Source organism: Phyllostomus hastatus, unplaced genomic scaffold, assembly GCF_019186645.2.
Source record: "Phyllostomus hastatus isolate PE091 unplaced genomic scaffold, TTU_PhHast_1.1 phas_contig_210, whole genome shotgun sequence".
NCBI lineage: Eukaryota > Metazoa > Chordata > Mammalia > Chiroptera > Phyllostomidae > Phyllostomus > Phyllostomus hastatus.
In genome coordinates this window covers 16458212-16480642 of record NW_025333737.1, presented here as the reverse complement: position 1 = coordinate 16480642, position 22431 = coordinate 16458212, and the positions used below count along the sequence as shown (strand labels likewise).

The 22431-nt window shown below is 50.2% G+C and overlaps 1 protein-coding gene across 6 annotated transcripts in view; it reads right to left on the bottom strand.

Annotated features, from left to right (window-relative positions):
* The window catches only part of YPEL2 (yippee like 2), a 58021-nt gene that overhangs the window by 20813 nt on the left and 14777 nt on the right, over window positions 1-22431 (bottom strand). For 5 of the 6 annotated variants that reach the window (XM_045836397.1, XM_045836393.1, XM_045836395.1 and 2 more), the window contains exon 2: window positions 17841-18154. In XM_045836397.1, the coding sequence (XP_045692353.1) occupies window positions 17841-17957 (117 nt within the window). In that variant the 5' untranslated portion in view covers window positions 17958-18154. Of the gene's footprint in view, window positions 1-17840; window positions 18155-21630; window positions 21730-22431 lie in introns of all 6 variants that reach the window. The other variant, XM_045836396.1, reaches the window with a different exon arrangement.

Here is a 22431-nt window from a genome sequence, read left to right as displayed (position 1 = left end):
GCATCCCCTCTAGGGACCTGACAGGACTGGATCGGGATGGCCAGCCAGCTTGTGCACTACCCGCCGGGCCAGACCCTGTGCCTCTGACCAGCACGATGTCCCTGGACAGATCCCTGATCCTGAGCCGGGAGCTGTGTCATCTGTGAAATGAGGGGGTTGAGTAGTAAGGCCTCTTAGGGGGGGTGAACATCTTGTGAGCCCATGTCCTCTCGAGAGAATACGCCTCGCACATTAAGCAAACACTTCTGACTCAGAGCTAGACCTCTTCCCTTGTGTTTTCAAACTTCCTGTTTATCTGCATACAAGGTCTTTCCCCCTCACCAGCCGATGAGGGGGACTTTATCTGATTACGTCACCCTGAGACTCTCATCCTCGAGACATAGACACTTAAATCCCTTTCATGTAGACTGGTGTTCAACCTTCTCCCCTGGCCGATGGAAAGGTCTCAGCCTACTGTAAATACCAGACATTGGAAAATCATCTCCCAGGCAAACAAGTTTTGTGTCCTACTAAAGTAGTCTACAACACTAAGAGATTGGGAAGGGGGGGAGCTAATGTCCAGTGACATTAGAATCTCATGGTGTGGGTAGAATCTCAGAATCTCGTGGTGTGGGTCAAACGAAGGAGATGGGACCAGAGAGGATGACAGCATGCCAGGTGGGCTCTGGGCGGCTCCACAGGGGGCTTTCCTTGGAAAGGAAGGAAGGCTGAAGAAAACCTTGAGGACCTAGCACAGCCTATGTATACCCCCATCTCTTTCCTTGGTGAGAATACCTCAATGAGAAGTCAGTGGTGGCCCCTAGATGCTTGCTACATGCAATAGTAAAAACAATAGATAACTTCTATCTCCCACAGCTGGATACCACCTCAGGGCACTGTCCCAAGTATTATTGTGCTTTGTAAGCAAGGAAAGGCGATAGCCAATGGGGACAGAGCCACCCCCTAGAAGCCAAATCTCAAGAAGCCCCTCTCTTCTGGACACCTACTTTGTTTTGAAGTGAGTGTGAGCATTGTCTATTGTGCACACGTCCGAACACAGGGCACTCTCATCGCTCCCTATCCACTAATCTCCCCTTGATGATGGGGGTGGAGAGGGTGTGGGATTCTCAACAGCACTGGACACAACATCTGAAAGCAGAACTTGTTCATTTTTAAACAAGGACCAGCCAGTTGGACCACGGAGTGGGTGTTTCCATGCAAATTCCAGCACTTTCAAGTTGCTCCATGACTGAGCCCAGCCAGGACAGCAAGCCTGGTTGTGTGGTTTTTTTTTTTTTCTTCCAGCCAGCTCTTTGATTAGGTCTGGAGAGGGACTCGGTTAGCATCATGGAAACACAGAGCAGATTTCAGAAAGGAAAGGTCAGCGCGAGCCCCAGCGTTTGCGATCAGCCATCTGCCAAGCAGGAAGTGCTACGCAGTTCTATTTTTAATCACCTTCCCCAGGCGAGGGCTCCTGGGGGAGCGTGCAGGCCAGCCTCATTCCACGACAAACAGTAATTGCTACCTTTCTGTACATATTTTTCAATAGTCTCTGGATATTCTGGGTACCAACCTATACACCCAGAGGCCCAGTTCTTGGGTTCTGTTACTTTGGCACCGCCTACAAGGTTATCTTTGGAGGCCACGGTTGGGGATCTCTTCTTGGGGAAATCACCTGAGACTGTTTGGAATATCGACTAACTCTACGTAACACCATAATCCTTCCAACCAGGTTTCAGGTATTTGCTTTGGTTGTGAGTGACAGAGAAGAGGAGAGGTGGAAGTTTAAGTCCAGGATGCAGGTTCATTCCGCAAAGCAGGAGGACAAGCAGAGCGGGAACTAACTGTGCGAACTTCGTGGTCACTCCCGTTTTTATTTAACCGCTTACAGCACTGCAGAAAGGTGAATTAAAACCAGCTCATCCAGCAGTAAATTTCTCAAGATACGGATTAGCTAGAGGGGAGACTTTTCACCTCTTCCCGCAGGGGCCCAGCCTAGGCTGTGGCTGGCCCATCCCGGCTCGAGAACACTGCGTCCACAGGCGCCTTCCCTCTCCTGACTAGGAGCAGCACTCAGGACTCGGTCCCACCCAGCCCAAGGAAGGAAACCTCTCTGCGAGGTCTGGACAGGGAGCCTGGCTCGGCCATGGCAGGTTAGTCAGGAACAGAGCCTGGCTCAGGAGCCCCTGTGTTCTCCCAACCCACACACGAACACAGAGAGTCCTTGTCTCTTGACACTTACAAACTTTCAGCCTCCAGTCCCCACCCTAAGGTAAAGCCTAAGCATATGTCCAACTGTGGCTTCGCCAAGTCAAGTTCTGTCGGCCAATAATGGACTGGGGTCAGGCAGCTAGCCAGCACCCTGTCCAACACAACCCTGGGGCGCTGCAGGACCCACTGGGCCCCAGGCCCGGGGACAAAGAGACAAAGAGTTTGCTCTGGTTTACCCACCTCCCCACCCTCCCTCTTCCCTCTTCTTAGGAGCTTATCTGTCAGAGAGCAGCAATGGGAAAGCTAAGCTGAAAGGGCACCTTGGCTGTGGGATCTGCGCCTGAGGACGTGAAATAAGAGACTGGGTATTTGGGGCAACTTAATACCAGCAGGAGCCCAGCCAGGGAGCCAGGGAGGAAGGGACTGGCAGACATGTGCTTCACAGGAGACCGAACTCCCCATCGCACCCCCTCACCCCCGCTCCCCCGGGCAGGGGGACCTGGAATCTCTCCCCTCAGAGCTGCTGAACTCTGCTCTAGTTAGCTGGGCATGTCTCTGAGAAAAAAAAAAGGGGGGGGGCCACTGCACAGGGTCACCCCCCCCCCGACCCAGTTGGACCACAGATTAATTAGGGCTCCGAGCCCTGCTGACTCTTGAGTTCCTCTACTTTCTGGTTTCAGGAGCAAAGGGAGTCAGTCAATCAGTAACCAGCTGAAGCTGAGGATCACCTGTGCTCTTCTCCCACCGCTTCCCGCTTGCTGTGGTTCTGTGAGTCAGGAAGCCCTGTTTTAAAAACCACGCGCACACAGAGGAAATCTGGGGCTCCGTGTTTGCTCAAGTGCAAAACCCCAGGTACAGGTAGTTGCCTACAGATTTCAGAATCAGGCAGACGACCTGGGACAGACCATGAGAGGGGCTTGAGCTGGGCTCCTCTGCTAATTCGGAGCAAGAAATAAACCATGTGGTAGAGAATTTAGGGACGTGGACTGGGGGTCCTGCCATTTCCTGGATGGCTGCCCTTGGAGAACTCAATCTGTCTAAGCTTCCCTTCCTCCATCTGACAATGGGAACAGTAGTAGCACATCTCTCTCTGGGTCGGTACCAAAACATGTGTTACATAAAAAGTGCCTAGTACAGTGCCTGGCATTTAGTACACACTCAGTAAACTGATGACTACCGTCATCGTTAGAATTCCTCCGAAGAGCGGTTTCTTCTTCAAACAAGAGTTAGTCAAAACCACCCTTTGGGTCTTCAAGCAGTGGAAAGGGTTAGAGGGTAGATGGTGAATGGCAGGGACAACATGGGTCACTACACTATTTTCCAGTGTAGTGAGAACATCTGTCCTAGAGCTGTGGCTCCCAGTATTAGTAATAGCTGCATCAGAATCTCAGGGGAGCCCTGGTGGCTATGGCTCAGTGGATTGAGCACCAGCCTGTGAACTGAAGGGTTGCAGGTTCGATTCCCAGTCAGGGCACATGTCAGGGTTGCGGGTCAGGTCCCCAGTTGGGGGCATGCAAGAGGCAACTGATTGATGTTTCTCTCCCTCTCTTTCTTCCTCCTTTCCCCTCTCTCTCTAGAAATAAATAAATAAAATCTTTTTAAAAAAATCATCATCATCGTCTCAGAGAGGAGAGATGCTTATTAAAAATAAAGATCCCTCCCAGGGCTGGGATTAGGGTGAGGCCAGCCAGAAAGCTAGAACACGACATTTCAAGAGGTACTTATTCTGAAGTGCTGCCTTTGTCTCTGTGCAGCTCTAAGAATGCATGCCTCCTCAAATCTTGGGTCCCAGGTGACTTGTTTGTTGCCCTAGTCAGGGCCCTAATTCTTGGTCCCATTCAGACCTACAGAGAAGAGGGATGTCTGCAGCTGGGCCCTGTGCGTCAGCCTTTCACCCCGGGTTACGCTGACGTGCTGCCAGACTCGGGAACCACTGCCCAGGAATCCCCGCTTTCTAATGCCGGTTTCTATTGTGCCCAGGGAGCCCTAAGACACCTGAAGACTGCACAAGCCACCTGCTGCCCCGCCCCACCACCCTTCCCTCTGCCCTGTCCTAAACCTCAAAGCTACACCCAAATCCACCTGAATTCCGCAACTCAATTCTCCCTTCAGGGTAATGGCAAAACACATAAATGTGGAGTTGACTGCCAGCCCTGATGAGTCAATGAGCCTCCAGAAGCCAGAAGGGTCACACAAGAGGGAGTGCCTGGCCCAGCAAACCAGGGTACCTGGGAATTCTGGAGGGCTCTCTTCTCAGGGTTATGGGCGCTTGGTGTTGGCCAGTGATTTATCTGATTGATGTTTAGCTAAAGGCACCACCAGGGAAGGACTGAGTCTGGTTATTAATTACAGCCACTGGCTTAATTATCATGCTTGTTAACTTTATACAATACCAACATTCCTGTTCGTGCAAAGCTTGTGAATATATGGTTTACGGAAGCTGGAGAAGTTGAGTCCAATCTGAATCAAATGATCTCGCTCCCCTGCTGAGGACCTTTCCGTGGCTCCTGAGGCTCACAGAATTACATCTGACCCCCCTGGCCGGGCCTCTGGGCCCACGATCCACCCGTCTGACCTCCTGAATCCCTCGCACATGCCTTCTCCATCTCTTACCTGAGGTTCCCTAGGCTCAAGCTCCTCTAGAATGTTCCTCTGCCTCTATTTAGAACAGACTTCCCTTTCTTGCTCACTGAGTAAACCCTCCTCCTGCTCTTTGCCCCCAGTACCCTGAACGATTACCTACTCACAGCCTCGGTTTCACTGCATCTTTCTCGTCTTCCCTGCTAGACCATAGGCTGACGAAGGGCAAGAGCTTCGTTGCATCTGTGTCTGTGTCCCCGGCGCCTCATACACTGCTCAGTATCTGCTGAGCGGTCCGAGAGGTGAAGTGACTGCAAAGCCACCGTGAACAGTGAGCGGCAGAGCCAGCCCTGGAACAGAGGTGGCTTGACCATTCAGGGCTTTTCAAATGGTTTCCCCGTCAGCAGGGCCCCACATTGTTTCCCCATTAGAATGCCGAGGCTGTACGAAACCTTGTGCACTTTCCGGCTTGGTCACGTAACCTTTGGTGGGAACCCGTGGGTGCTAGGTGGCTGAGGCTGAAGTCTGGCCCGTGCAGTGGAATTCTCTGTGCAGCTGACACCGGAGTGTCAATCAACCTTGTCAATGAGCATAGGGCATGGACTCCTACACTGTCCCTACCAAATGTAGCCACACGTGGACTTGGAATTCCTCCTGCAATCACATAAACCCGTTTCTCCAACACTCACTCCAACTCCTGGCCTAGGGGTCAGCAAGTAACACACAACAGCCAGTCGGGCCTCTCACCTGTGTTGCAAATAGTTTCACTGGAACACAGCCGAGTCTATGGCTGCAGAACTGAGTGGCTGGGACCACACAGCCAACAAAGCCTACAGTATTCACTACCTGGCCTTCACAGAAAAGTTCCACAAACCCCTGGTCCAGCTAAAGGAACAGGAAATTAGACTTCAAACAGCTCCTTCATCTAACGAGAGACTGGCCACCCCCACTCTGGAAGTCAGTGGACTGGCTTTTGCATGATGTCATTTCTTTCCTTTAGTGCTCGTTACGGGCCTGGGATACAGGAGAAGATTTTGCCTAATGGAGACACACAAAGGCCCGAAACACCTAACACGTGGCCTGGAATATAATGATGCTCCAGAAACGCTGACTGAATAAACAAAGGCACAGGAAACTGGCTGGTCTGTGCCCCGAACAAAAGTCCATCCTCCTCCCTCCTGTCCATTTCAAGGTGACCGGTCATCCAGGTGCCTGCAGCAGCCTGGTGACCTAGATTTGTCGGCCCATATCTTATCGGCTTTCCTTCCTCGTGTATTTACCCAACACCTGCCCCCCAGGGCCCAGGGCAAACTGGCCAGTGGTTTTACGGAGGAGACAGACGGGGAGGAGCTCTCCTCCCCCACAGATACACTTTGCTCTTTTCTTTCTCCTGCTGCTGGCAGGATCTAGAAACGTGGGGAATTAGAGCTTAAGGAGCTGCAGGATGTCTGGTTCCTCTTGCTTCCTCTCTCCTTAGGTTTTTCAAATGAATTTGTCTGGGACGAACCTTAAGGGACTCTTCAGAGCCCTTCCTGTCCTTCTGGACATTTGGCATCGAAAGGGGAGGGGCCAGCCGAGAGTCAAGTCAAGCTGCTTTCAGAAGTGAACAATGTGGTAAAATTAAAAAAAAAAACAAAAACCAAAAACACAAAAAACAACAAAACAACCCAACAAGTAAACAATGCAGCCACCATGCAAGGGTGAGAGGCCTGGTCCTGGAAACAGACGTTCCTCCAGAGGCACACCCGAGACAGCGGGCCTCACTCACCAGCCACCTCAAGCGGCAAGAGCCCAGCTGGCAGCTTTAGGAGGCTGGACCAGCCTGGGTTGACATGACAGGGGAGGACAGGGATAGTCTAGGGAAAAGCTGCACACATTTGGGCATGGAAATCAGGCAAATGGAATGGAAAGTAGTATGGAAATGTTGGCTCCTCAGCTGCCCCAGATGACTCGGTACCAGGCTCAGGATGGTACCCCACCTCTGCTGCCACCAGCTGCTCCTGTGGACAAAGGGCACTGGGTACGTGCTGGGTGAGGGCAGGGCACGCATCTGTTGCCACTGTGCCCCCACTATGTGAGAGGAGTCGCTAAATGGGGAACAGGTGACAGGGTGCAGTGCAGGAGGCTGTGCTCTGGGACCTTTTGCTCGGGTGAGAAAATGCTTTTCTGTCTCCTCATGTATCTGTTAGTCCAAGTTCCTGGTGGAACCAGCCTAACAGGGAGGAAAAGGAGTTCCTGGCCCCCAAAGATAGCTTATTTAACTTTCAGCAATCATTAGTTGCCCATTTTTGTGGCCCCTAAGGTGTTGGGGATGAGGGGGAGGGGAGAGCCAGTGGCACCTGCTCTGCCTCTTGACATCGCTGTGGTCTGGAGGAAGGGCGTTTGTGGACCCATGAGGTGTTGTTTTTAGCAGCAGCAGGCAGAGCCAGTCTCCTCCTCCCCGGCTCCCCCTCCTCCCCTGAGTCACCGGCCAGCCACCAGCAGCAGGCAAAGGAGGGTGCGGAAGCAGAGAGCTAAAGCTCTCCCTGGCCTGGCAGCCCTGACCCTAGACAATAGTCTGGGTCACCAGGTCAACTCCCCCCCCCCTTCCCACCCCCCCGCGGCCCTCAAGAACAGGCTAAGTACTTTGGAAACAAAGGTATCAGAGATTCTTTTTTCTGTTTTTTGTTTGTTTGTTTGTTTGTTTGTTTTAAGATAAGCAAAATGACTTCTCTCAAAGGAAGCTCACACCACCACCAGCACCACCCGGCCACAGTAAACTGTCACAAAGTGAACCAAACTGACAAGCAATTCTTAGCTCCTGCTTAGACACCCAGGCCCTGGATTCTCTTCCAGCTGCCGGGGTGGCTGTTACCGCAGGAGTCGGAGGTCTCTGAAAGCTGTTGGTGGGTGGTCAGAGGCAAGATACCCACCTAACAGACAGAAAGGAAGGGGATGGGACAGATTTCTCCATTTAAATTCTAGAGAGACCTGGAGCTGCTTACAGGTAAGACCCAGAGAGCGGGGTGGAGGCTGCTGCTGCTGTGATTTAATTACCTCCAAAGACCTGTTGGTTCCTCTGGAATTCTAAGTAAGGAGACACTCAGAGATCACAGAAGCCTCAGAAGACCAGCCATATAGCTGAAGGGCAAAAGCAGAGTCTCTCAGAAAAGCAGGAGCAAATACACCAGACAGTCATGGGGGCCAGGGCCCGGCTATGTTTCAATGCCACTTTGTTTTTATTTTGCTCAACAGTCATAGAAAACAACAGCAGCACTTACTACGTGTCAGGTACTGTGAAGTACTTTATATTGATTACCTCATTTAATTTCCACAAGAATTCTATGAGTTACGGTATCTAATATCAATACTAATCCCATTTCCCAATGGCTTGCATAACCACTAAGTGAAGAAGGCAGAGTTTGAACCCAGTGAATGTTCTGGGTCAGATGTTATACTGTTAACCACTGAGTTCTGTTGCTTCACATCCCCTTTTGCTGCTACAGTAGAATCAGAAGATGAGGGAGGTGAAAGGAACTTTCGAAGACAGTTTCATCTAATGCCTCATTTGGAAGGATGAGGAGCAAGGAGAGGCAGAAAGAACACTCTTGCCCGAGACCACAGAGCTTGCTGCTCTCCTTCTCCCGGCTGCCAGCCTCCTCCCCAGCGTTCCCAAGCACCGCTAAGTGCAAGGCAGTCGGTGGTCTGGTGGGGAGGAGGCAGCACAGTGCAAAGTCAACAGGCCCTCAGTTTCTCTGGGCCTGGGCTTCTTGACCAGTAAAGCAAGGAGCTGAATGAGAACCCCCAGGTTCAAAGGCCCTTTCCGCTCTAATGCTCTGGGAATCTATGACTCGAGATCACTTAGAATCTTGTTAGGAAACAAGACAACTATACATAGAAAGTGCATGTAACCTCAGTAACACAGACCATATTTATTGTAAGACAGTCATTATTAATTGCCAAGTGAACAACCCAGCGGTGAGTTTTGTAGCCATTCAGTGGGGAGATGAAATCCTATTGTCTAGGAAGACATCCTAGAAAACTCTTATGCTGGTCTTGAATGGATAGATTCTACTTATTTTTCTATAAAGTTGGATGGAAATGCTTATGGCTGAAAAGAAAAAGATTTTTTGTTCATAATTGTCAATGAAGAGGGCTTACCCCCCCCCCATATCATTCTATAAGCTTTTTAATACAATTGCCTAGTATAATGTATAGGATATTGCAGGGGTTTTTTTCTTGCATTTCTCTTTCAGCCCCTTGCATCTCATGTTCTTACCATTAAAGGAACAGTTGTCTGACCTCCTTCTAGGTGGTTAATAAAGAACACACAGCCCTGTACGTCTGGCTTGATCTCCTCTGATCGAGAGGAGATCTGATGGGAACATGCTGCTAAGTGACCATTATGGAGTCTGTCTGGGTTGGTGCTGTTTTGCCCACAAATGTTGTGCATTTGGCTATGTAAGGTGCAAAAAAGCAAAGTAGATTTTCCTGAGCATTCAATTAAATTCCCACACAACAAACTCTCTAACGTGGACTTGAAATGTATCTGATCTTATATTTGCATTGTATTTTGTGTTTTAAATTTTTCTACCACATATTCAATTTTAATAAACGTATGAGTAGATGCAAAAAAAAAAAAAAGAAAAAGAAAAAAAAGATGGGTAGAAACTGAATACAGACAAAGAAAAGGATTCTCCAGGCAAGAGAGGGAACCCGGGGTGGGGTTTACCACCAATGTCACTGAGCGAGGCCAGAGAACACCCAGTGCCAACAGGAGCTACCGAGGCCCTTCATGGCAGTGAGGGCACAGCCCCATCCAGAGCTGTGTCCCATGCAGCTCCTTGGTCACCTGCAGCGTCGGGCGAATCACTTCATCCCCACCTTGAAGGGATGTTGTAAATGATGAAAGGTAAACAAGCCCTCAGCACACTGTAGATGTTCAATAAACAGCAACTAATAGAAGCAACGTGGATGTTTCATCCTGTGTTTCTGACGTTCCCAACACCACCTCACCTGTAACTTTCTGTCCTCCACAACGCAGTCTTTCATTCCCATGTGCCCCGAAGATGCAGGAATCATGTTGGCCTCACCTCCCTATTTCTAGGACCCTCCCTATTACTAGGGCCTGGCATGTTGTTTCAAATGCAAAAACATATTATCAAACTGAATAAGCAGTGTATGACGGTGGATTCTGGTAAGGCCCCAAAACACAAACAGCCAAACCAGCGATGGTACAGCTTTACCAGAAACAGAGGGAGTACAGTGTGTGAACAGAAACACAGGAGGAGAGGTCCTGCACCCACTGCTTGCTCCCCAGGCAGAACACCCCGTTGAAAAGGGTTTCTTTGGATTTTGACTAGGAATGCAAGTTTACAATCACCAGCATCCTTACTGAATGCCGACACACTAATGTACCAACCAATCCTATGACTAGAACCGTACAGGCATTTGCAAACCACAGAGTTCATTTTCGGAGTACGCCTCGTAGCTCAAGTCATCATTTCCTTTTGGTATCGAAAGCAACCACAGAGAAAGGATCACATCTGAGCCGATATGTGTGCTCCAGCTGCCTGCTGTCTGCGGCACACAGATTGATTCGCCAGACTTGGGCCCTGGCTGCTGGTGAGCAATTCTACTTGTGCTCGAATTTTCACGTAGAATACGCATCACTATGGGACAGACAGGTCACCCACTCATCCAAAGAGGGTGACTTCCCACATTCAATTCCTCATTTGTTGGTGGTTACAAATGACAGACTGCTTGTATTTCTCCCCTCCAAGCAGAGGTCAACAAGCGTGTGCCGAATGATCGCCGTGTGCCTGACTGGCACATCTCCGGATCACTGCAGTGCATACACACTGGTTTCTCCATTTCTACCCTCTTCAGCCGTTCACCTACCACCCACAGCACCCGCCATCTCATAGCAAAGCTCTGGTCACGCAATTACTTCCTCCAAGTCTTCAGCAGCACCCAGCTGCCAGCAGGATCAAGTCCGAACTTGTATTCTTCCAACAATCTGGCTTCAACCTAACCCTTCAATCTGTTCCTCAATATCTAACCCAAAAGAATGGCTGCTCCTTGCGCAGTTCCTGCGTCCACTTTTTTTAGGCTGCCCTTTTCCTAGCTCCTCCCCATCCATTTCCACTGGTCCGGGCTGTTGCTCTAGGTGCATCTCAAAGTCACTTCTACCAAGTTTTCCTAGAACTTCAGTCTCTAGACAGATGGATCATGAAGGGGTTTTTGAACAACGAGCCCTTTGAAAACCTGCTGAGAGCCATGGAACCCTCCCGAGAAAAATATACAAGCACAGAGAATTAACCATCCAATTTCAGGGATCCCTTGAAGCCAATCCATGGACCCCAAATTAGGACCCCTGACATATGTCTCTACCCTAGAGTAGTGACGGTCATCCAGTCAGATATTCGCCGAACACCTACCCGTCTCTAGGAGCTGTGCCGGGTGTTACAGACACAGAGATGACATCACAAGCATCTCAAGTAGTTCACAAGCTAATGGGAGACATGCATCATTACACTGTGATAACTGCTTTCAGATAGAAACATAAGGTGAAGTAGAAACTTCAAGAAGGGATGACTTACAAACCTATTATCTCCCCAACTAGAGCTGAAGTCCCTTGAAGATAAATTCCTTAAGGTCAGCATCATAATATCCAGTACAGCACTGCACACATGTACACACAGAGCACATCGTTGCCGTCTGTGCAGTGACCAACCAGAGCCAATGAGACGAAAGAGCAAGACCAGGCACAGTGCCCACTGCCGTCACCCACACACAACGGAGGCCTCTGAGACCCTGCTCTGGTGGTCCCGTCTCAGAACAGTCATGCCATACAAAGTATGCCAGCCTGATTTACGGCTGACCTCACCCCGAACTGATTCCATCTGTCTCCTGTGGCCAGGGTCGGGGGAGATACCAGAAGATATTATATTTTACAAGCTCCCAATGGTTTCTTTTTTACCAAGAAACACTGTGATCTAAAGACATGCCTTTGTTTGGAGATTTTCTGTGTAGACTTGGTTCACCTCTTGCTCCTTCCTGGGTGGTCGACAGATAAGTTCTTTTGCACTTCTCCAGAATGAAGACTTCATCAGGTGGGAGGTTAAGGCTTTCAAAGGTCAAATACTTGTAGAGAAGAAGTAAAGTAAGTAAGTAATTTTAGGTTAGAGATGGGATTTTCTTTACAGAAGCTAAATGGATGGAATGAGGTTTTAAACTGGGCTTACTGGCTTATGTTGGAACTCTTCCATCATTTCTCACACTGCCTTCACTGGACCTCAGAAACGCTCTCTGGGAAACACCAACAGACATTCACACTGGTTTGCAAACACTGCAAAAGTGACAAAGGCACGGCAGCGCCTGGGCTGTTCTCAGTGTTTTGTTGTTCATTCAAGCTCGTCAAATCACTCTGGTAAAAGCCTGGGTCCCACTATTTTGGAAACAAAAAGTTCACTTTTTATGAGAGAGATATTTAGAGATCTACATACAATCTGTTTTTTCTTGCCTTGCTAGAATAGAAATACTCATTTTTTTAAAATCACTGGCATATCCATTGGATACCAAAGATCTCTTAATTGGTAAAATCCAATTTCAAAATATAACTTGCAAGGATTATCTAAGTAACACATCTTATTGTACATGTTCTTTATGACTTATTCTGCTGCATGTGACACAGCAGCCACTAACTGGACCAATGCACACGGTAGTATCTGCTGGAGTACCCAAGGAAAACAAAATGAGTCGATTTTTAGAAATTCTGTTCCTGTATTTTTTTTACATGATATTTTCTGGCCATAAATAATCGCATTACTATTTTGGAGAGTTGTTTTTATTGTACATTAAAGACAGGCTGGTGGGCGGTGGAAATTCAGAGACACGAATCCCTGATACAGACAGAATGGGTCAGAGTTCTGTACTTCCACACTGGTACCCCCTCCGCACCCACCACCCCTAAGCCACCGTGCAGGGGCTACAAGTCCGTCTGAGCGTTGCTGGCATCGAACACTAGTGCGCAGAGGGGCAGAGGGAGGGGGCCTGTCAGCAGCGGCTAGATCACTGCAACGCTTCAGAACATCCTGTTCCCTGCCACCTTCCTCAGACTGTTGACAGCGGTGCTTCATCTCATGTCTAGGCAGGCAGGGAAAACCAAATGCCATCGACTGTAAGCCCAGTGGAACTCCACAGGGAACAAAAAGAACCTGCTTCCAAAAAGCCGGGAACCTCAGGGGGAGGCCCAGCTCTTGAAAACAAGTGGAGCCGGAGCTGTTCTCACGGAGCGCAGCTGCAGGGTGTGAGGCCGGCACGCCTGGCTCCGAGGCTGTGTGACCTCAGCTGGTCACGGAGTGGCCCATGGCCTGCTTCCTCATGAAGAGGGGGCTGTGCTCCATGACCTGCGCCTCTGGGAATTCTGCATTTGTCACACCAGAAGATAACTGACCTGAAGATCTGACACAGTAAAAAACAGTTTTGGAGGGTGAGCAAAAGATTGTCCCTTTCCCCTTCACTGGACTCCCCTTCAGAGCCTCCTACAACACCTTCCCTCCTCCGACCCAGCGCCCTAAAGCACCCGCACCTTGAAGTGAAGCCCCGCCCCCAGAGTGGGATCAGACAGATTAACCGGTTCGCTATTCCCAAGGGCCTGCTCCACCGTGCCACGGAAGGGCAGTGGGCGGGAGAGAAGGGAACGACTACAGACAGAAAATTTTCAGGGAAAAGCTTTGTTAAGATCCAGCTTTCCATAACAGTGCCCACTAAAAGAACATTTATTTTTTAAAAAATATTTTATTGATTATGCTATTACAGTTGTCCCATTTTTTTCTCCACTTTATTCCCCTCCACCCTGCACCGGCCCTCCCACCAGCATCATCCTGCCCTCCAGTTCACGTCCATGGGTCATACGTGTGACTTCTCTGGCTTCTCCATTTCCCAGACTATTCTCAACCTCCCCACTGCCTATCTTGTACCTACCATCTATGCTGCTTCTTCTTCCCTGTACCCTTTCCCTCATTCTTCCCCCACCCCTCCCCACTGATAACCTTCCACGTGACCTCCATTCCTGTGATTCTGTTCCTGTTCTACTTGTTTGCTTAGTTTGCTTTCGTTTTTTTTTTTTTTAGGTTCAGTTGTTGGTAGTTGTGAGTTTGTTGTCATTTTACTGTTCATTGTTTTCATCATCTTCTTAAAAAAAGCATTTAGATTGCTCTCACTCAGGGCAACTAACTGTTACAGTTGACACCATCAGTATTTTATAACCAAGGCCCATTTTCATCCTGGGGCTTGCACCAGTAAGTATGAAACAACAGCATGAGCTGTTCCTCATGCCAACTCAGAACACCTCTGCTCACAGACACCCCAGCACTCAGGCTGCAACACCCCCAGGAAGAAGCTGCAGGGTGCCCCCTCAGCACATTCCCTGGATAGTTCTGTTATCTATTCAAAGTTTCAGAGTTCCACACCTCCCCACCCACCCACCATTCTACAGAGCAAATGCTGCCGGCACCTTTCTGCAAGCATGCGCACCTGTGCTGAGGATTTCTTCTATTTCCTTTTCCTCTCTACCCAACTCCCTCGCCCCACGTTCCAAAGTGAAACTATCCTGGCTAATCTAAATTTGCCTGGTGTCAGACAGGAATAACCCCCTCTGCCCCACACCCTTGCCTTTCCTTTTTTCCTTTTTTTTCTCTTTTTTTTTCCTTTTTAACAGCAAGTCCAAGAAAAGCAGAGGAACTACTTTATACTTGCATACAGCTTTCTTTGATTTGCAAACCACCCACACATCTATGATCTCATCCAGCCTCATAACAACCCAATGAGGTAAACCTGCTCCCCCTACTCAGCCTCAGAGAAGGTACACCTACCACATAGGACTGTTCTGGCGATGGCACACAGTGCTAGCGCCCAGGCACTAGACACAGCAAGTATCTTTCCTTTTGTTAGTGAAAGACTGAGAATCAGAGGTTGGACAGTTAATTCCAGGCAAGCAGGCCTCTGGAGATCTAGAGCAAGCTGGGAAGGTAGAACCCTTGGTGCCGGATTTTTTTTTTTAAGACTTTCTTTATTTATTTTTAGAGAGAGCGGGAGGGAGGGACAGAAGGAGAGAAACACTGATCAGTTGCCTTGTGAACACGCCTCAACCAGGGACCAAATCCGCAACCCAGGCATGTGCCCTGACCGGGAATGGAACTGGTGACCTTTCACTTTGTAGATGACGCTCAACCAACTGAGCCACACTGGTCTCCTTATACGGCACGTCAACATAGGCCCTAATTGTTTAAAACTTGACAGCTACACATTTCCATGGGGGCTCTGCCACACTGACAGGAAGGGAGCTCCGGGCCCTGACTCCCGTCCCAGTTCTCTGCTGGCTCCATACTCAGAGCTTCGGTCCTCTGGACCTTTGTGTGTCGGCTTCTCCAGAATAAAGGCAGGCCCACTTTTTTTTTAGACCTAACAATGGAATGTCAAGCTTCCAGATGGAAGGCTCCATTACAAGCACCACGTATCATTTCATTACACTGCTGCTCCATTATCTGCTTCCCAGCCCCGAACTCCCACTGGGCGGATTCTGAAACCACACAGGAGACCATGTCAAGAGGGGAGAACAGGAGAAACATTCTCCCCCCGAACATTCTTAAATGGAAGAGAGAACCAAATGAAAAGAAAGGCCCATTTTCCAGGGAGGGGGCTGGGGCGACGATCTTCCCGTTAAACGGACCTGCACATGAATCTATGGATTACTTACCGCCGGGGGTGGCTGGGCAGTGGAATAAAAGGATCTTTGTGCCATGCCAGCCACAGTTCCCTCAGTCCCTCCCCACAGCCAGGCAGTTAACCCAACTCTTTAAATCATCAAGCTCTAATGTACCCCATCTGTGCACCGGTGGCAGCCAATGAAACTGAAGCCTCTGCTGACTCTGGCCTGGATTTATGAATGAGCCTTTCTGCCCCGAGAGGGGCACGGAAAAGGACATGAGGCCAACAAGGTCTCTTTGGCTCATCACCTGTCTTCTCCAAAGCTCAGGCTCTATCCACGCATTTATCTGGTCGTTCACTGAGCTCTTGCCAGGGGTCTTTTTATCTCTGGATCCCAGAGACACAAAAGTGGTAGAAAATAGCCCCAGGTGGGAAAGGCTGTGTGGAGCTCCCGGGAGACAGGAAGGTGAAGAAAAAGGGCCGCTCTTGGCCGAGGCACAGCGGCCTGAAATCCCCTATCTGTCTATTCAGTTCCAAGTGGCTGGAACATAAAGCAAGGAACTGGCAGGAGACCTAACTCAAAAGGCAGGCTCTGCCAGATTACCCAAATCCCTGCACACCGGGCCAGAGATAAGACGTAATTTCCACCGATGCACTCTGGCCCACCTTGCACAACCGCCTCTTCCAGAAATCCTTGAAGATGCTCAAAGTAGTTGCTCTCTCTTCTCTGAGCCTCCAGTTTGAATTCTTGGACAACATTTATAAGTCTCAGCTTCTCCATCCCCATAAAACATGACTGATATTACCTACCTTAAAGGCTTCTTACGAGGGTTGAGGCAACAGTTAAGAGTGTGCAGGGAGCAGTTTTTAGTACAGAGAACGCATTAAAATTTTACAGGTACCTCAACTTCTTACACTACAGAGCACTTCTCCCTGGCATTAAAAAAAATGTCCTGGCTTCCACTTTCTCTGGAGGTTTTCAGAAAAAGAACAACTCACATTTCCCAAGCTTGCAGGCACTCTTCCAAAGCAAAGAGGACCAATTCCTGTCTCCCCTCACTGACATGGCCTCCCCACGGCCACACTTCCAGACTCAAGGGGTTCCCCAAAGACCCAAGGAATATGAGACAAGATGAGTTAGGTGACAGAGAAGGACGCGATGGGCTGGGTAGGACATAAAGAGCGTCAAGGAGAGTAACTGGCAGAGAGAAGGGAAAGTGGGCCAGGTGCCAGGGCTCCGAGGGCTCCAGGGTGCGAGCTCTGTGGTAACCCCAGACCCTGGAAGAGGCCTAGAAGGAGGAGTCCGTCCTCAATCCCGGTTTGAGAAGCCCCACCCCCCAAGATGTGGTTGTTCAGGCAGCCTTCCTCCCTTCCTGCCAAATCAGCTGGCCGCACAGGACTGTTCTGGAACTGTTGACCCTTCACCCCTTTCTGGCTGGGGCTACCACACCGGAGGCAGGGAAGGTGAGGCCACCTTTTTTAGCAGCTCTTTTTTTTTTTTTAAACTTAGTCTGGGTCTGCATAAAGGTTGTTTGTTTCTTTTCTTTCTTTCTTTTTCTTTTTTTTTTTTTTTTCACTTTAATGGCATGCAGTCCAGGTTCTGAGGAAGGTGTTTTTCTTTTAGGGAAAAGTCCCCCATGATCTCTTTCTCCTTTTCACACAGCCTAGTAAAACCTGTTTCTCCTCCCCCGGGGATTCGGGGTCAGGAGGGAAGCAGGCCCCCCAAGAACACCGCCTGTGGGAGCCAGCTCCTGGATCGAGCAGCTGGGATGTCAGGTTCATCACTTACCAATAATCCCTTCGCTCCCACCCCCACCTTAGAAAGCAGCAGCCAAGGCTCCTGGGGAGAACAGGGTTCCATTTTTTTCTTCTGCTGGGGAGCAAATGCCATGCCGTGTCACCTCGTGTAAAGGCCCCCAATGTCCCCACAGGCCAGCGCGTCGGCTTTTCACCAAGTCACTCTTGGTTCTCCCGGGTCAACAGTCTCAGGGCCTTCCCTGGGGCGTGGAGGACAGGATCCCCTCCCGTCTCAGCTAAAGAGCCCCGCAACCAGATACCCCGGCCCCACCCACGTTCCTCATGCTCCCCGTCCAGGCCAGCAGCAATCTGGACCATGCTCATCTGCCAACCACCGGCCCTCCCCTCCAGCCTGCCTGCCAGCCAGCCACAGAGACGACATCTAATTTCCAAAATAACAAAACTCAGTTCCTTCTCAGTCGAATGACACAGCCCTGTAGGCCAGCACTCTCTACACAGAAGATGGGGTACAAATATCCCAGGCTCTTTGGGGGAGCTTGTAAACCTTTGCAACCTCAGGGACAGGAAGTCCCCCACCCCCACCCCAGGGAAGATGAGAAAGGCCCTCAGGGAACATGTACCTTGGAAATGAGTTCGTCATGATTGGCCAAGTGGGCCCTGCAGTGAATGCAGCTGTAGGTCCGGTGGCAGGAGGGCAGATACGCCTGGAAAGTCTTGGATCTTGTCATCTTCACCATTGGTGCCGTGGAGCGTGGGGCGAACTCTGGGGTGGCCCACGAGGCACTCCCGCAGGATGGGTCGCAGGGGAAACACCGGAAGACACAGGTAAAGGCCGTGGTTTGGCAGGGGGTGGGTGTGGGGCAGGCTCCACACACTGGCGATGTCTTCAGAGGAAGGGCCCTCCAGCAGAGGTCTGGGGCCGGCTCTCAGCAGCCTGCAGAGCCAAGAGAAGGGGAACAGCATCAGCCAACGGAGCTGGGCTTCCTGCAAAGCAAGTCGGGGCCAACGGCCACTAGGAGGGTGACATTTACAGGACAAATGACCACCCTCTGTTTCTTGCTCGGTGTCTAGATGCCTGGTGAAGGAAAAAGAAACCACTGGCGATCCCAGATCCCAGAACTGCTGCTCTTCTGGAGTTCGGCGCTCTCAGCAGTCCCTGGGCAACAGGCACCGACACCAGCAGACTGGCACGGCCACCACTCGAGGGAGCCCTGGAAAAGGCCAGGCTCGAAGACGTGCTACCTACAGCCCCTGGTAAAGGACTCCAACGGCCCCCCTCCTGAGCCAACTCAGATGAACACTAGAGTGAAGGGAGAAATTCAGGCTCTAGAGTGTCGCTGCGTCAAATCACATATGGATTTCTCATCCGTTTCCAGAGGCTAGCAACCCTCCCACACCTGAAACCCGTACCTGCGGAGACAGCGACCCCGAGCCACCCTCTGCCCGTGGACTGCGCTGGAACGCGAAGGATCGGGCTCCCAGCCAGCAGGGCCCCTCGTGGCCGGCCAGCTGTTTGGGAGAGCAGTAACTCCCTTTGCCATAGCTTGCCCAAAAGTAGGTGCTTAGTACTTTTTTTTTTTTTTAACTCAAGTGAATAAATGAAACCAATGAATTAGTCAAATCTCAGCACCTAAAACTCACAATGAGAGTGAATTTTACCAGAACTCTTCCTCAACCCTCAAACCTCCCATTACTCATCCCATAGCACCACACACCGCCTACCAGAACCTCAGCTCCTCCCTTCTGTGGGGGACCAAGGACACGGAGACCGCGAGGTGGGTCCGAGGGTATGTCCAAGTGAAGGTCTGAGGGCCCCACAGTCTAAGCCTCACGCTGCCTTCCCAGGCTCACTACCTGCCTGTTCCCTGAGCCTCAGTACCGGTGTGCTGTTCCCACTTGCCTCCCTCCAAGGAGAGCCGGAGTGTTAATTAGCACCTGTGTCATGCTTTGAAGATAAAATTATTTAGAGAGACCAGGAAGGAAGACAAACAAAACCAAGCATCCTTGCTGGATTATGTCTGGGATCCATCTGGATGTCTAGAGAAAGTCTGCAAATCACAGTTCTCCTTTCCCCCTAAACCTGCCTGGGCTCAATCTTCCCAAGGAAAGCCACCTCCTCGCCGACACCCTTCCCCCACAGCGGTCCCCGAAGGCCACTACAGCCCTGCGACTCTCCACTCCCTGAGTGGTCAGCATTGCTCGCCAGCACGAGGCTGAAGGACAGCAGTGGTCACCACCCCTATTCCTGTGTGTCCCTTGGGCGCCCCTGAGCCAAGCAGGCTCCCCACTCGTGAGATGTCCAACTGCTAAAGGGATTCAGACCTACAGGGCCCAGGCATCGTGCCTTCCCTGCACAGTCTATTTTTAAAGGTGTGAAATCGGGTTGCACTGAATTTTATAGAAACACTTGAGGAACATAGAGGTGAGAACTGATTGACCCAGTGCTAGGCCTGGACACAGCCGGAGATGAGGCAAGAAGACGCAGGGCCCTTGGAGCCCGAGCCCCCGGGCACCTTCTGGGAGCGGGTAAAACCCCAGCCCAAGGGAGACCGACGCTATTCAGTGTGGATGTATTACAGGTGGCAGAGGGAGCCAAGGACCCAACTTGGGGCACTCGGTTTCCTGAAATATGCTTGAACTTTCCAACACTCCTATTCTGCTTTCTCAGGTAGGACAGTATTTCCAGGAGAGGAAGGGGTGGTAGGGCCAGGTAAGGAAGAGAAAAGACAGGCAGGGGAAGAGAGCAGGAAGTCTGTCCAAGGCCAGCGTGCCTGAAGGCCGCGGCCGAGGCTGCCCAGCGGGGCGCACCGGCAGTGCTGGCCTCGTGGGTCTTAGACAAACACGGAGGGACGAAAAGGAAGCAAGGAGCCCCGGCTGCCGGTCTGGGCTTATAAAGCGGCCACAGAGTCTGTTGTCTTACACACGCAGCTGGCTTCTAAATTATGCATTTCCCTAGAGTAAGATTATTTCTTCTCTTACTTCTTTTCTGTAGGAAACTCCCAAAACAGGGTCATAGGCAGGGGCTTCTAGTTTTGCTCCACTTCAAATCTGAGTCCCGAAACGTGTTCAAAGCTATGTCATGAGCAACAAGCATTTATACAGTCTGTGTTAAATGTATGTCCCATACAAACACATGCCCCCACACACACTCTGCACACCACAGCTCTGAACTTAAAAAGATGAGAGCAAAAGCAACCACATAAGCAGTATCTCAGGCTGCCTGGTGCTAGAGAAAACCCTGGGGAGCCTAGACAGTAGGCATTAGTCTTTGCTGCTCCGCAGTCACTGTCTTCTCGCTCTTCCAGAGGAATGCACAACCACCCAAAGCTGACTCCTGCCCTGGCTGAGTAGTTCAGTGGGTTAGAGCATCATCCCCATATGCCGAGGTTGTGGGTTTGATCCCCAGTTGGGGCACATACAAGAATCAACTAATGAGTGCTTGAATAAGTGGAACAACAAATTGATGTTTGTCTTTCTCTCACTCCCTTCCTCTCTCTCTAAAAAATAAGAAAAAAGAAAAAAACCTGACTCCTTCCAAGAAGAAAAGAAAATATCTTGCTGAAATATGAATCTCGTTCAACTGGTACAGGGCAAACTGGCAGGAATGAGGGGGTAAGAGAGAAAAGCAAGGTAAAGCAGGATCAAGGAGAAAAGGGTCCTTGAACTTGAGAAGGAAGAGAAGTAGGCTGAGTGACAGAGAAACAATGACAGCTAGGAATGAGAAAATAATCCCCTTGCCGTCTTTTTCCCTCTTAGGGAAAATTTTTTAAGCTGCTTCTTTGAGTGAGTTTGTAGGCAGGAAGATAAAATAGGTGAGGTTTTTTTCAAAGGGAGAAATTAAGGGTATGGGGCTACAGGACTCACATTTTAATCTTTAAAACTTGGCACCTATTAATGGGGCTGCCAGCTCCACGGTGCTTCCCAATCCGAGTCGTTGCACATACCCTGGAATCCAAATTGATTTCCAATAACAATCAAATGAGCTCAATATTTAAAAGCCTCAGGGCACATGTACAGATTAAACACCATTTTAAGTGAAGTGATAATCCATCACAGTGGGAATTAAAGGAAGATTTGCTACCACCCCCAGCTGACTCCTGCTGATCAGCACGGAAAGAAAATGTGTGAACTGTTATGACTGAAAACAAAGACCTCAGATACACCACTCTGAGAGCCAAGTGCACAGGGAGCACGCACCAAAACTGCTGGCCCACCCGACAGACGGGCCTGCTCCCCAAGGAGCCACCACTGTAGCCGGGACTCCACACAGAGCCTTCTGCGTGTCCCCAAGATAGAGGGGTGAGAGGGACGAATTCTTCAGAGAAGTCACGAAGGAACTCGGTGAGTGATGGGAGAAGCGAGTCTATATGGACACACACGCAGCTGCAGAACCGAGAAGGTGGGACTCACTAGGGGTGGCGACACCTCCGACAGCAGGCCGGGACCGGGCCGTCCCCAGGTGTGCTGTCGTTTCTGGGGGTGCTCTGGTAGCAGGTAGGCGAAGACTACCTGGAAAAGAAGAGAGCTCTGGAATCACAAACCAGTTCTTCCCCTTTCCAGCTGAGTGGTTTCTGGCAAGTTATTCAACCTCTCTGACCCCCAGCTTCCTGATCTCCAACAACACCACCCGACACAGGGCGGTGGGGATTAAATGAGATGATGTTAAGTGCACTTATGCGGTGCTGGCGCGCAGCCCGGGCAGGCCCTTAAGCCTCCTGTCCCCTTACGTCCACCCTCCGCACGTCAGCCAGCACTGTCTTGTTAAAAGCAGATTTGACCATGTCGTCACTCTTGCGGCCTTTGGAAAGGCCACACAAGGCACAGACAAGACAGGTTCCAGAACCAGACTTGGACATCTCCGAGCCCAGTTCTGTCATTTACCAGCTGTGTGACCTTGAACAAGTTACTTAACCTCTCGGGACCTCGCTTTCCTCATCAAGAAAGAGGACTATCTTCCCCATGGGACTTCTGTGAAGATCAACTAAGTTAGACACATGTAAAGTACTCAGCATGTGTGCCTGGCATGTAACTAAGTATACGATACATTCTAAGTGTGTATTACCGTTGACAACCGCCTACCACTGACAACTAGAAATGACTTCAGACTCATCTCTACCACTTCATACCCTATGCTCACGTACTGAACGGACATTTAAGGGTCAACCCCATGTCAGGAATTCTCCAAAGTGTTAGCAACCAAACTCCTTGTAG